This window comes from Phodopus roborovskii, unplaced genomic scaffold (genome assembly GCF_943737965.1).
Source record: "Phodopus roborovskii unplaced genomic scaffold, PHOROB, whole genome shotgun sequence".
Classification (NCBI taxonomy): Eukaryota; Metazoa; Chordata; class Mammalia; order Rodentia; family Cricetidae; genus Phodopus; species Phodopus roborovskii.
The window spans coordinates 32,325,502-32,340,121 of record NW_026126407.1 but is presented as its reverse complement, the minus strand read 5'-3'; the positions used below and the strand labels follow the sequence as shown (position 1 = coordinate 32,340,121).

Genomic DNA, 14,620 nt, shown 5'->3' with positions numbered 1-14,620 from the left:
ATTTTAAAAATCAAATTAGAAATCATCTTTGTTCATATATTGAACAGAATTAATGATTAGTCTCAAGAAAGTCGAAGAAAACAGAAATAGTCATGCCTATGTTACTTTAATGCTTTAAAATTATTTTTAATAATCTTAAAATTACATATTTGTGACACAATGTCCTCAATCTCTGTGTTTTTTCAAAATTCATAGGTTGATATTGTTATCCCCTGATGTAATGAAATCAGAAGTCAGAGAGAGCCTTGGAGAGATGATCAGATGCCAAAGCAGGACCTCATCAACTAGATGCATATTTTTTATTTTTTATTAGAAGGAACCCCAGGGGGATCTCTTGTCCTTCTCTTTTCATGTGAGAATATAAGAAATAGGTAGCTTGAAACATGGAGGAATCCCTCAATGGAACCATGCTGGCATTCAGATCTCAGAAAATAAATTTCTGGTTAGTGGATCAATATTTATCCCTAGTGTACAAATGGACTTTGGGAGCCCATTCCCCATTCTCTCTCAGCCTAGACACATGGGGGAGGGCCTAGGCCCTGCCCCAAATGATGTGACAGACTTTGATCTCCTATGGAAGGTCTCACTTGTTCTGGGGAGCAGAAAGGGGATGGGGGCAGTTGGGGGGAAGAATCGGAGGGTTGGAGGGAGAGAGAACTGGGATTGATAAAATAAGATAGTTTTTAATTTAAATTTAAATTATAAAAAATCTGTTCTTAAAAAACAACACAGTTTGGTGGTGTTATGGCACTGACAATCAAGACATAACTAACTTTAAATGAGACCTCTCTTAAACTTATTTTATACATGTCACATGTTCTGTGGCTCCAAAATTATTTTAGCTTATCTTCCAATGACTGGATGTGACAGGATTTATGTACCCATTACTCCATTTATTGCGATGAAAGGCAAATGGTAGACTATATTTCTTTATTAAAATAGAGTAAGTAATTTTTGGCCTATACATTTTGTTTCTTAATAGATTATGTATGCCATAAAACACATTGATTCTATATAGAAAGAGCAGATTCTATTCTTATTTGAAAAAGTTTTATTTCATAAATACTATAAATACAAGAATGATAAAAATACCCACACCATTGTCTCTCAAATAAATCAGCTTGCTTATCTTTCAGTTTCTGTAGAAATCTTGACTGTTGTGTATACATCACTTTTATACATTTGCCATAAAGTTTTGCCATATAGAGATAAAAATCCTGTAAGGCTTTGGAACTGCAATTTGACAGTCCATGAACTTGAAACACCATTGTCTAGTTAATATCTCCTTCAAAGGTCAGGTAGCATTGTAAATATTTTTTTTTTCAACTTGCAGTTCTATTGAGGTTAAGAACCTCCTTTTACTATTTAAACATTGTTGACTGGGTAAATTTTGAAAATAGGTTTGCCAGACGAAAGGCTATGAATATTTTTATAACTTTCCTGACAACACACCAGTGCCTTCTGCCAATGAACAGATGGGCATCTGTCTCTATCTTGACAGAAAAAGTCTGTGAAGGATTATCATGATTGAGTCAGTTGATGTGGGAAGACCCATCTTAATGTAAGCAGCACATTCCACAGGCCAGGTTCTTGGACTGGACAAAACAAAATAAGCAAACAAAAAAAATCCTTAAACTCACAGAAAAGATGATGCAAGTTGATCCCTGGCAATCATCACTCTCTGCTTCCTTACTATAGTGTGATCACCTGTTGGCACTGACTCCATGCCATGATGTTCTAGTATCTTGGAATTGTGGTCCAGTGGCAGCCCTTCCTGTATGTTGCTTTCGTCAGGGATTTTGTAACATCAACAAGACATTAAGGAAACCATGTTTTGCTACAGTTTTGTAATGAGTTAAACTATATTGTCAGTAGCATATACATATAATTTTAAATATATGCAATATATTGTTTCATGAAGCAATCTTAAAAAATAAATCCCACAAAAAATGTCCTCAAAACCCATAAAATGAGTACTTTAGTGGGCTAGTTTTCTCCTCACAGATTGTGTGTTAGATGATTGTCTAGCCTGTTATTTTGTCTTCTCTTCCAGGCTGTGTTGTAACTGCATTTTAGATCTTCATGCATCCAGCAGGCAAGGTTCTAATTTTCCTAAAGCAAGGGGTGTGTGTTATTTACAAGAGCATAAGGACTCCATAGATACCAGATAACAGCACTGTTCTTAAGTTTGGACCACTGGAGATAATTTAAGGTGTGAACCTGGAAGCCTTTTGACTTCAACTAATAAATGGTAGATCAGTTTTTCAAACTGATCTTATGATTTTTGATTTTTAAATTTTCTCTTGGTTTGTGCTGATAATCCAGCTGTTTCCCCAGAATCCTTTATTTCATATCTGTGGCTTTTTCACTATCGTGTTTGCCTGTTGCAACCTCAGTGAGTGCTATCTTCATTGTGGCTGTTTTGTAGTTTTAAAACCATTTTAGCTTTTTACCTAGAATCACTTGTTTTTTTATTTTATTATTTCTGAAATATATATATGTATATGTATATATACATATATATACACACATATATACACACACATTTATATATATATATTTATATTTATGTGTGTGTGATATAAGTGTGTGTGTGTGTGTGTGTGTGTGTGTGTATCTTATCACAAAATGCCTGTTGGGTAGAATGTTAAACATTTAAATAAATAAACTTGAAAGAAAGCAAGAAAAACTCCCATTTTTTCTCTTTACAACTAAAGGTTGGTTTCTCCATTTTATTTTCCTCTCTTTGAAAACAGTGTATTTTTCTTAGCATATTTCATTCTTCCACATGAATGTTTATGTATGTCTGTACACATGCCTATTATATTTAGTATATGTTGTATTGATGTAGCAAAGAATATCAGACTTGGTGGAGTTTTCTACATGAGAATCGCTTTACAGCTGCTTGAGAAGCAAGCACTGACCTTTGCTTTAGTGCTTGATGAATTTTTTAAAAAATTCTGTAGCTAACTGAGATGCTAGCTAAAGAAATAGAATAACTTCTAATTTTATAATTGTGCTTTTACATATTTTAAATATTTACTAGCAGTATTGTCTCTTTCAGATTTTTGGTTTTGGTTCTTTTAGACATAAAAGTTTAGAACCCCTTCTCAGCCTTACCATTTGTTTTTGTTCCTGTGTTGATGGTTTTGGAATCTAATGGTGAATGCTTTTATCATATCTCTACCGACAAGTTAAAACTCCTCTATATCTCAGGAGACTTTCCATTCATATAATTTATAGTGTGTTCTTAAATTTTTAATTTTGAAAACTTGTCTCACTATGTAGCACTGGCTGGTCTGAAGTCAGAGATTCACCTGTCTCTGCCTCCTGGGTGCTGGGATTAAATGTGTGTACCGTCTCATCCAATAATTTGTTGTATTTAAAAATTACAATTCCTTACATAGGATTGTTCCTTCCTCAAATCATGGATTCAATAACAGGAAGTTGTTCATTTTAAATTTCAGGGATCTCGTTAATGTAGAACACATGATCTATTTAACTTTCTGTTTTGATAGAATGTAGTTGGAAAAGTTTAACTTTTGCAGTTTGATATTTTTCTTTTATAAGTGTGATGGACAGTCAAAGAGAAGTTACTTTTTGCTGTCATGTAGAGGTGTGTGTGTGTGCGTGTGCGTGTGTGCGTGTGTGTATGCATGCATGTGTTTGTATATATGTGTGTTTGTGTTTTATAATTTGTAACTTTGTAGAAGTTATATGATAGAGTGATAATAGTTTCCTCCCATAGTTATACTTCTTAATTTTCTTTTTGTTTTTAGTTTTCATGGTTTTATGCTTCTGTTTATTGTTCATTTAGTTGCTTCATTATGTAGTATTAATGAGGTGGGACATATTGCTAAAATGGATCTCTCCTCAAATAACATTAAAATATATATAGTTTATTTTCAGATATTAATTTTTTAATTCCAGTATTACTGATTTTTTTTTGCATACCACCTTTCAAAATACAACTCTTAACATTGCCTCATAGTAAATAAGGACTAATTGGTTAGGGAACAACATGTTCCTTTGATTAATAACTACTATCTGAAACTTTGTTACTTCCAAATCTTGTCTCCTACTAGCACTGACTATAACTTGAAAGATTGTATTATCTCATTTTAAATTATAACATGTTATCTTTATATTTTTAAAGTATTCATAATTATGCCTAATTTGTTATCCTCCTATTGAAGAGTAATGGAGATATTGGGGGCAGCAAATTGATCCTCAATTGTTGCAAGTGTTTAGTACTGTTGAGAGTCATTAAAACTTGTCAAACACAAACTAAAATTAACCTGTCATTGTCCTTAACTGGAGATGCCCAGCCTCTTTTGAAATGTGTTTATTACTCCATGCACAGATTCCACTTCTACCACTTTATTTTGGCTCTTAGGCTCAAGAAGGATGCCCCATTAGAGAATCTCCTATGGCAGGGTCAAGATACAAAGAAATCTAGCAGTTGCTGATTTGTGTCTATTTGCTCCTTGGAAAAAAAAAACCCCATTTTTTCTTTAAGTTTTTTGGTTTCTGTATATGCTCTCTAATTTGGTATCAATGAGGCCTATAATTTGATTTATCAGTATTTGCCTTGTGTTTCTCCCTCTTGAGTGCTTCTTCATCTTTTAAAACTAAGATTAAACTTTCCTTTTTCACCACATATTTTAACTGGCAACTTAATTATCTTTGATTTAGAGTGCTTTTTTGAAAACTCCATCTTTATACATAGATTGGATCCTGCTTTGCAATGAAACTTTTAGTATATATAGCCCTTTGCTTTGAGGATTTCATCCCTTCAGCACTATTGGGAGTCAGCAGGTAAATTTAATGAGAGGTATCCATGGATGAAAATAAAATTGTAAATTGCTTTGGCATGTACAGGACATGCAAAATATGTGGCAATTTTTCTAGAAAGGAAATTATCTACCTTATAATACAATTGTGAGGATTGATTTAGATATGTGTTCAAGTTTTTAAATTTTAAAACTGAATGTAAATATTCTAAGGTTTCAGATAGATAAATAGTAAAATGCAGTATTATGAGGTAACCTAAATTAATGGTGGAATTAAAGGTTAATTATGAGGACCATAGAGATATGACATACGAGACTGAGAAGCATGGTGTTCTCGGGTTGATGGTGCTAGGTGGGCGGTGCTGTAAGTAGATGGAGAAGATGGTATATATGGCAACTTGTGACTATGGAAGGAAAGAAGGATGAAATGCTAAAGTAATGACACTCTACTTTCCATGCTACATGCTCTCTCTCTCTCTGTGCTCCATATAAGAGTGTGCTACACTATTCTTTGACAAAGGAAAAAGTGACTTGACCAGGGTTAAGTGCCTGACCTTATAGTCTCACAAGGGATGCTGCTTGAAGGGGTCTTTTCAGCAGGGGGTGACTTCTTCAAAGACCTGGAGAGCCCAGTGGTGTGAGTGGTGCATTCCTTCTATCAAAGCTCATATGGGTGTCTTGGAGATTAAGAATAGCTTTTCCCAGACCTATTCCAAATCATGACTCCCAAATCGCAGGCCCTGCTTACCTTACATTAACCTCTCTTTTCATAAGACAGTTCATGTGAGTAACTTCCCAAGAGCCAACATGTCTCAGCTAACATGTTAGGACATTGATCAAAGTGATGTAGAAGAGAGGTTAGTCTGGAATTTCATTAGCTATGACAGAGAAGCTCCCTGAAGAAGTGGACAAGGTACTTTCCTTCTTACCAATCATTATTTTTTATTAATATATTTTACAAGACTGCAGTTGAAATAATATTAAATACAAATTTGTTTTTATACAGAAAGTGTAATAAAGTTAAAATAGTTCCTTGTAATTCATAGCATTATTGCAATGCTTACAAAATTTTTTGCATAGAGTGTGCAAGGATTGATGTTACTTAAAACAAAACTAAAACACTCTTCTCATATCACACCAAACCCAGAGGAAAACCAAACCGAAACAAAATCTAAAATAACACAAAGGCCAAATTCAGGTGGGTTTCCTTTCCCAAAGTTCATAATCTAATCTCCAAACAAATGGACTTCTGTGTCAACATCTCTGACCTCATCTTTTCTGGTAGAGCCCCAGAGTGTCTTCTCCAAAGGGTAGTCAGTCCTATTATGAAGAATATCCTATTTTCCTATCTAAAGCTTGGGTACCTTCGGTATGTTTCTGTGGCTTCATGGCCTCTCAGAGGGAAAATGCTAAGAGAGATGAGAAAATTTATCCCACTTTCTCATGAAAATATCAGACAGAAATTGCTTTTGTGTTTTATATATATCTCCCATCAGTTCCCTTTACTTTGCTGTGACTTCCAACTTTTTTTCAGGGCTCTTGTGAGATGGGTGACACCATTGGAAGGGAAATCCCTGACTGACCCAACTGGAGGATCTTTAACAGTTCTAAGGGATCCCTTTCTGAGGTTGTATGAGAGGTGGAAGCACACAAGCTCTAGCTGTAGGGCTCAATTTAAGCATATCCAGACCCTCCACTGCCATGAGAAGGATGCACATAGGAGCACCAGGGGACCCATCACATAGCATCTCTCAGCTGTGGGAGGGTCAGGCTGACAGCAAGACTTACAAGGACATAGTAGTGTATAATCTGTTCAGACAGACATTGGCTGAGTTAGTTTTTCAAAAAAGATCTTGTCTATTCAATCGGCCAAAACTCCGATTCCGCATTCAGAAGGTGCCAATGTTCAAAGCTACCCAGTTATAATGAGCTATAGATTTTATTCAGTCCTGATTTTTAGTTGGAATTTTTATAGCCTCAGGGCTGAGGGTGGGACACCGATATAAAAGAGGTGCCCTGGTTAAGGTATACAATGGCTCTCGGTTCCAACTCAGAGTTGGTGGTGATGGCCTAAAAGCACTAGTGGAGGAATTCTGCACCTTGGAGGGGGGATATGGCCCTTTAGTGATAGTTGATAAGGGTTTGGGACTAAGCTACTACAGAGTCAAGTGGCTTGCTCCAGGTGGTGTTGAATGCTTAAGGTTAATTGAGTCCTAGGTGATTCTCAGTGATAAGAGATTGAGCCCCAATTTTATTTGATGATTTTATTTCACTAGAAGTAAAGGGTGAGAAAAAAGCCTAATAGTGTCAAAGATCTCACATAAATTAAGACATGTGATTTTTGGAGGGAGGTGTAGGAGAAGGAAATAATATATATTGGGAACACAGCATTGTTCATACATACAGATGCATTATTGAGTATTCAGATTTTCTCCTACATACAAGGCTGACAGCTTAGATATCTTCCAGTCGTAAGGACTAGGAGTCTCAATTACGACTCATACCCAGAACGAAACGGTTGGTTTTGTTGTTGCTGTTCTAGTTTCTGTAATTCAGTCAGGCTTTCTATATCTCCACTCCACATATCCACACCCTGATAAGAAACTACAGAAAATGGAGATGTGAAAGTTCTCCAACCTCATTCATTCTATAAGGTCTAATCTAAAACCTAGGAGGTGAGCACTCCCCAACAACCTCAAAACTAACTTGAGTGTTAGTGAACTGCCCAGGGACGAGGCTCACACTCTGGCCTGGTCGTTTTTTATAGATACTGAGTTTGAGTAAGTTTCTGAGTCTCTTGAAGTCCCAATTTCCATATCCATAAACTGGAACCTTGGGGGAGCTCAACTCCAAAGCACTGTTCTAAGGAAGAAATAAATGAATGCAGATAAAGCATTGAGCACAATGCCCAGTGCAGAGTTCAATGAATATTAACACACAATTCTAATAACGATCGGAAAGTAGAGTCTAGTTCATTTCATATTGTAGGGTAGGCTGTGAATCCAAGAAAACCTCTAGTTTCATGCATTAGTTTTGAGGATATGGCTCTTTTTTTGTGGTGAAATTTTATAGTTTTTTTTTTTCTTTCTGTTCTGAAAGCAAATAGCCCTTACCCCCAAGATGCTAGAATCTCATGACTCAGGTTAATGTGAACATGGAACACTTGTGTCTTTCCTGTTGCCCAAAGCCATCTTTCAGCCCTCAGACAACCCATTGTTTTACCACTCTCAATTAAAGGAACAGTTGAGTTAGAGTCTTTTCCTTTATGAAATCTGAGTTATTTTTTAAATCTTAAACATGACTTTTCTTTCCTGTTTTTCCCAGTGAGGGCAGCTTCAAGTTTGTTATATTTATTTACCGAGGAAGCAAAAGCCACATACTTGTCAATGAGGATGGCAACATGCTGAGTGAGGCTTTTGGCTGAGGACTCTGGCTTCCTAGTAGGATAGGTAGGTAGATCCCGACTCTAAAGCTATTTCTTACCTGTGGCAAATGTTCCTTTGATCTATTCCAGTTTGTAGCCCCAAGGTTGTCCTGATGCTGCCTGTTACTGGGTTTAAGTTAAGGGGCAGCAGTTGGCATTGCTGTTGCTATATACTTGCAACTCCTTATGCACAGGTCTGACAGCATCATCGATGTGTTGTGACAACCCTCCCTACTGCATCAAAGGTTCATGGCATTCTCTCTTCCTCAAAAGAAGATAATGATATCTTTTACTCTGTGCATTTCCACAAAAGCAAGATGGGAGAGGGAGGGGCCCAATAACCTGTGTGAGCCTGGGTGTCCCCTGGGGAGTTTCTTCTACACTTGTGCTCCAACTATACTCAGAAAGAGGACCTCCCATGGGTAATTATTTTCCCTTTGCCATTCAGACCTACCTTGACAAGTTTCAAGGACTCCATTATCAAGAAAGCTTTTAAGACTCAAAGAAATCACATTGCTTTAGAAAGTGCTAATGCCTATGGTGCATTGTGCTGCCTAGGGCAGCAGGCTCAGGGCTGCTTTATCACTGATCAGTGGTTTGGTTTTGTGAATGAGAAATGCAGAGGCAACTGGACAATTTAAAATTCCGATTACCACAGACAAAGAGATACATCTGACATCCTGGTGCAGTAAGCTTTGACTATTTTAATGGAAATATGTTGGAACTGGGGAAGCCTTCTTCCAAGGAAAATAATGAAAAAATGCAAGAGAGACATTTTATCTTCGAGATAAAGGGCCTGTTTTCTAAGGTTGTTTCTTTCATTAGAACTGTTCCCCAACCTGCCTGCTACTAGTGTGCATGCAAAATGTCTCACTCCAGGAACTGATTCTTTATCATTTCGCCTTTGTACCTCAGACTTCATAAGGTGTGTGGTGGGAGGAGGGAGATCTGGTTTTGTTTACAACTTACATAAATAACATTTTTTCATCTTTTATTGATCCTGCATAAGGATCAAGTACTTAAAAATGGATCAATTCAACGCTTTGGCCCAAGCATTAATGCCATCTTTTGTTTAAAATAAGTAAAACCAAGATACTCTCATTGGTCTGCCAACTTGGTCCTTTAGATGTATTCATGTGGGAGGCAGAGGGTTTTTCTGTAGTGATGTATATTAAGGACCCAAAATGGTAGACATTCTCAATGAAGCATAGCCTGCCTCTCCAAGGTAAATACAACCACAAAGGTTCATTCATAACAATGCTGAGTTAACAATAGTAAGTAAAACACCACTATCAGCAAAAGGAGCAAATCTATGATAGCAACTGTCCTTAACACACAGAAGCAGAGGTAAATGAATATGAAACACATCCCTTTTTTGTATTTCCTCTACTCCAAAGGAGCAAAGAAAAGACCCAAATTCCAAAGAGCAAAAGTAAACTGCCATTCATCTGGTCACTTCTAGAAGTGGCTCCATAGGAAATATTTCAGTTTATTCCTACATATATAAAGATGTTATTATTTTGCATTCTTCTAAATATTCTGGGGCTATAGGAACAGTGGCTACCTTGGAGGTATGGGTAACAGAGGTCATGTAAAGTCAAGAGTATTCTCTGGATGGCTGAGGTGTGGAAGTCTCTCTGGTACATGGGAAGATGCAGTCTTGGTGGGTGTAGATAGACTCAAATATTTTTAGGGAAAAGACTCTGAATCGAGATCACTCTCCTTGGCTCATTTCTGGTCAAGCTTTGCTCACCCAAGAAACACCCAAGAAAGCTTCACCCCCCCCACACACAAAAAAAGTGGAAGAATACAGCTTCCTTATTCCTAAGCTTTTCATTCCACTTTTTCAGTTACCTCAGCCCTCTGATCTGCCTTCTCTCTTAGATATGTCCTTCTTCTTAAAACCTTAGCCAAGTTTTATATCCCCAAGTACCCATGGTAACACAGGCTATTCCTTGTTCCTGAGAAGTTTGCCTCCTGTTCCACTATGTCTAACACATTCTACAAGTGACCTATAGCTCAGGGGGCAGCAAATGTTTTTTATAAAGGACTGAATAATTGTAATGTTGTTTTGCTGGCCGTGCAGTCAATGGTGGGCATAAAGAATGACATGGCTCATATATGACACGTAAAATCTGTGGTTGTGGAGTCAGGCTTGGTCTCCAGTTGGTAGTTTATTGACCCTTTCTATAGGTCAAGACTCAAGTAATCTTTGGTCTATGGTTTGTGGATGTGCAGTACCATTTGTATGGCCTGAAGGACACTAAAAACAAGTTCAAGTCTGTAAAATGCTGTCCCTTAGTCATGTAACAATTATGAAGCCACACACTATGTTCCTACCTAGATAGATGCCATCATGAAGCTCTTCAAAACCGATGTCATCTTGAGGTAGTCCCTCTAAATGAAACTCTCATGATTTGCCAAACAGATATGCTGAACAGAACTAAATGATAACTGTATTTGGAGATCATGTTTTGATATGTAAAATGATAGCATACCAGAAGTTCTAGGAGGATGGAGAGTCATTTGAATCCTGTTATTCCACCAGCTGCTTAAGAGACTCAAGGGTATGATTGTCTAGAAGATATTATATATAAAGATTAGAAAAACTCTCATTTTCAAAAAGTTGGGGTCAGAAGACATTAATAAAAATGCTGATCCCCTCCACAGAAATCTGGTGAAAGTGTCTCTCATGACTACGGACAAATATTCTGGTTGGAGAGCATTGCGTGGGTAGGTGGGGGAATTTCTTGACAACTAGGGATGGCTTTCACCAGGTTTTAGTCTGAACTGATGTATATAATCTCTTCAGGCCAGAGATCCTCTGTATTATCTGATGTCCTTTAGCAAAACTGAAAACCAGAATTAATCAGAATTTTGTATTACATATTCCTACAGCGATTTCTCAATTTATATCCCAACTGCTATGCTTTTTTTTGTGTGTGTTTGTGTGACTTGTTTGTTCTAGGATTCAATTTTGCACCATAATATTTTTTAATTATCAAAAGTTCTCAAGAAGTATGACTTATGTCACAATTGGAAATAAAATCAGAAGAGGTGCAGGGAACTTTGTTTTTCTTCTTATTTATAGGCAATGGATGTGAGATGGTCAAATGCAATGGCAGTTTGTTTGCTTAAATCAGATGAAACACTCCCTCTACCACCTCTACCCACCCCAAACAACCCTGTAGTCTTTATATACTTAGCCACAAGGGACTTTAGAGTTATTGTTTATCTGATGGATATGGGGTAGGTGCTTCTAAAAGCTAAGAAGGGCTTCTTTTTCTTTTCTTTTCTTTCTTTCTTTCTTTCTTTCTTTCTTTTTTTTTTGTGACTTAAAAATGATACCCGTGTGTGATACAGGCAGATCCTGGCAGAAAGGGCATATAAGAGGTCCAGTAACCTGGGGCCTCTAACATGATGCCTTTGTAGATAACCATGCTGTTTAAGTTTTTGCTCTACGATGGACCTACCCAGTGCCTCTGCATAAGATAGGCAGAGAGGGTGAGGGGAGCTAGGCTTGACCAAGAAGCCAGAAGTCCAAGTCATGAAGTCATGAGTCAGGTTAAGAGTCCCTGCTTTGTGGCAACAAGCAACCGAGGAGTACATACCATGTGTGCAAACCTCAGTCTATTGCTTGCATGTCATACAGAAAGAGCAAACTTGTTTTTTTTTTTTTTTTTTTTTTTTTTTTTTTTGTCTCCTATAATAAACCATTCAGCTTGTGGAGTAAGAAAAATTAGAACAAAACCAAAAATAAGTGCCACTCAGGCCTACAAATACAACTTCATTCAATATTGTAGGGCTGCTGCTTCACCTAGTAGCATCAAGAATGATCTAAGCCAGTTATACCTCCATTCTGGGCTCCTCATAGTCCAAACATGGAAACCACTTGGTTTATCTACCAGTTTCTGATGCCCAGTCGTGACTAAAGCATTTCCCTCCAACCACCCAAAATAAACTACAGGTAACAAGATAAATAGGATGTGCTTCTCCTTGCTGAGTGCATTGGCTTAAGGCATAGGCACATTTCCCCCTCTTTGAACAGAGATGGTGTAATCCCCTGTCCCAGCACAAGAGCTGGCCAGGGTGACCCTGGGGCATGGCAATGAAGGTAGGGTGATAAGAGGTAGCTGATGGCGGGAATAGAGACTATTTCCATATGCGGGAGTTGGGTGCTGTTGACCCCAGGGGACACAGTATTTCTGATGAGGACACACAACTCTGTCTATATTAACTTGTCATGAGAAATTCTGGCAGCATGTAGTTTCTTAAGTCTGTGATTCCTAAAAATGCAACAGTGAGTTCAGGAATACAAATACTCTAGCACTGACAAAATGCACAAGAGCAAAGCAAGGGAGTTTGTGCAAGCCCTTGAAAATATGACATGCCTCTAGATGGCCCACCCATCTCAGAAAACTTGTAAAAGTTAGTTAGCTTCCCCATGGTACTCTTAGTTAATATCCATCTTAAAATAACTTCTCTTGGGATCTGGGGCTCACTCTTTGGGGTTCTGATTGATTTAGTGATTTTGAGTCTGTTGGATAAGAGTTGTGAGACCCTAAAAGCTTGGGAGACCGTTTTCCCTTAAATGAGATGCCTCACTTTGTCTGTTAGGCCATTAAATAGCTTCTGGCTCATAAGAGGAGCTGGTATCCTCTTCTATGCTGACTCAAGCATCTATTCATTGACTGTGAGACAATATGTGAGTTCAAAGCAAGTAGAAGTAGAAGTTAGGTGAGTGACTTACATTCTTTCAGAATTCAACCTCCCTGCCCCTATTTATTTAGCCACACTATTCCTAGTATGTTGGTCTACAAAGGTAGGGTGGGTATTCTGATTTGGTGTGACTAATTTCTATGGGTATACCATATCCTTATCTTGAAGTCAAGAACTTGACCAGCTTGGATGAAGCTAAAAAAGGGAAACCAAATGTCTTTGTTTTTAATACAGTCTCATTATGTAGCCTAGGCTGGCTTCCATCACCACAACTTGCCTGGTGTTGTGATTACAAATGGGTTAAATATTTATCTTTTATGCTAATATATCATCACTTGAGAGTGACCCAAAGATTCCCGCCATCACTGCCTCTAAATGACTCTAAGAGAGAAGCTAGGGGATTACTTGACAATATCAGTGGATATTCTCTAAGTGCTCAATTTACTGTGTGATTTGAAATTGCCTGGGGAATGCTGAGCCAGTGCTTAGATTCTGTTATGTGGGGATGGGGTGGAAAAATGACAGTGGATGATGTCACAGGGTCACCCATGGTTCCTTTTGTACTGAAACCTCATTTTATACAGAGGATATATATATTTATTTATATATATTTATATATATTTATATCCACTCATACACACAACCACACACACACACACACACACACACACACACACACACACACACACACACACAAGGTCTTTGATAGGCTTTCTGTGTTCTAGTAAAAATAACTGACAGCCAGTGTCTCTAGCCAAAAAGGGCTTCAATGCTGCCAACAATAGTCCACTGTGGATAGTCCTTCAAAGGCAGACACTTGTGTTTATCTGACAAGTGGAACCAGTTCCTGCCTGGGACAGGAATAACCTCCCATTGGCACAGACGCAGACCTCAAAGACCTTCTGCCTCGTTCCTGTGGGTGTGTAGGATCCGCGAGGCAGTCTAGGTAGTTTGATTTTCGCAGCATCTAACTTAATCTAGAGAGAGAAAATAGAAAAGAAAGTCATTCAGAGGCTGCCATATGGGTTCTTGAAACTCAAAAAGCACTGACTATTTCACTAAATTTACACCTCACAAGTACTGACTGTGGGTTGAACAATGTTGCTAGTGGAGATAAGACAGCCTTTATTGGGGCTGGAGAGATTGCTAAGCAGTTAAGAGCACTGGCTACTCTTCCAGAGATCCCTGAGTTCAAATCTCAGCAATCATAACCATCAATAGTAGGATCAGATGCCTTCTTCTGGGATAAAGTTAAAAGAGTACTTATATACATTCAATAAATAAGAAGACAGTTTCTAATCTCACACACCCCTATAATCTAGCAAGGTTATGCCTTGTTGGTTGATGTTAGCATTTTTCAAAAACTATGATATGCAGAATAAGAATAGTATTATAGCATCAAAAACGTGGGAATGATACAGTAAAGAGTTTTAATTAGTCTAGGGCAATCATGCCCATGGCCAATATGAAGTTCCCAGAAGACAGAAGAATGTAGTATTACCCATGCTTTAAAAGATTGGTGAGTCTTCCTCATGCTTTTTTTCTAATGGTGGCACTAATTAAAAAAAAAAATAAGCTATGTTGAAAGGTTTCCTTAGGGTTTTGATTATGACTGCCCCCCACAGAGGTCAAGTTTCAGTGGCTTTGAGCTGGCTATATAGTCAGTCTCTGTTTTTACGAGAGT

At 37.7% G+C, this 14,620-nt stretch overlaps 1 protein-coding gene across 2 annotated transcripts in view; it reads right to left on the bottom strand.

The window, feature by feature from the left end:
• Positions 1 to 13,143: 13,143 nt before the first annotated feature.
• Positions 13,144 to 14,620, bottom strand: part of Sgcd (sarcoglycan delta) — a 510,909-nt gene continuing 509,432 nt past the window's right edge. For both annotated transcript variants that reach the window (XM_051180864.1, XM_051180863.1), the window contains exon 8: positions 13,144 to 13,913. In XM_051180864.1, the coding sequence (XP_051036821.1) occupies positions 13,740 to 13,913 (174 nt within the window). In that variant the 3' untranslated portion in view covers positions 13,144 to 13,739. The remainder of the gene's footprint in view (positions 13,914 to 14,620) is intronic.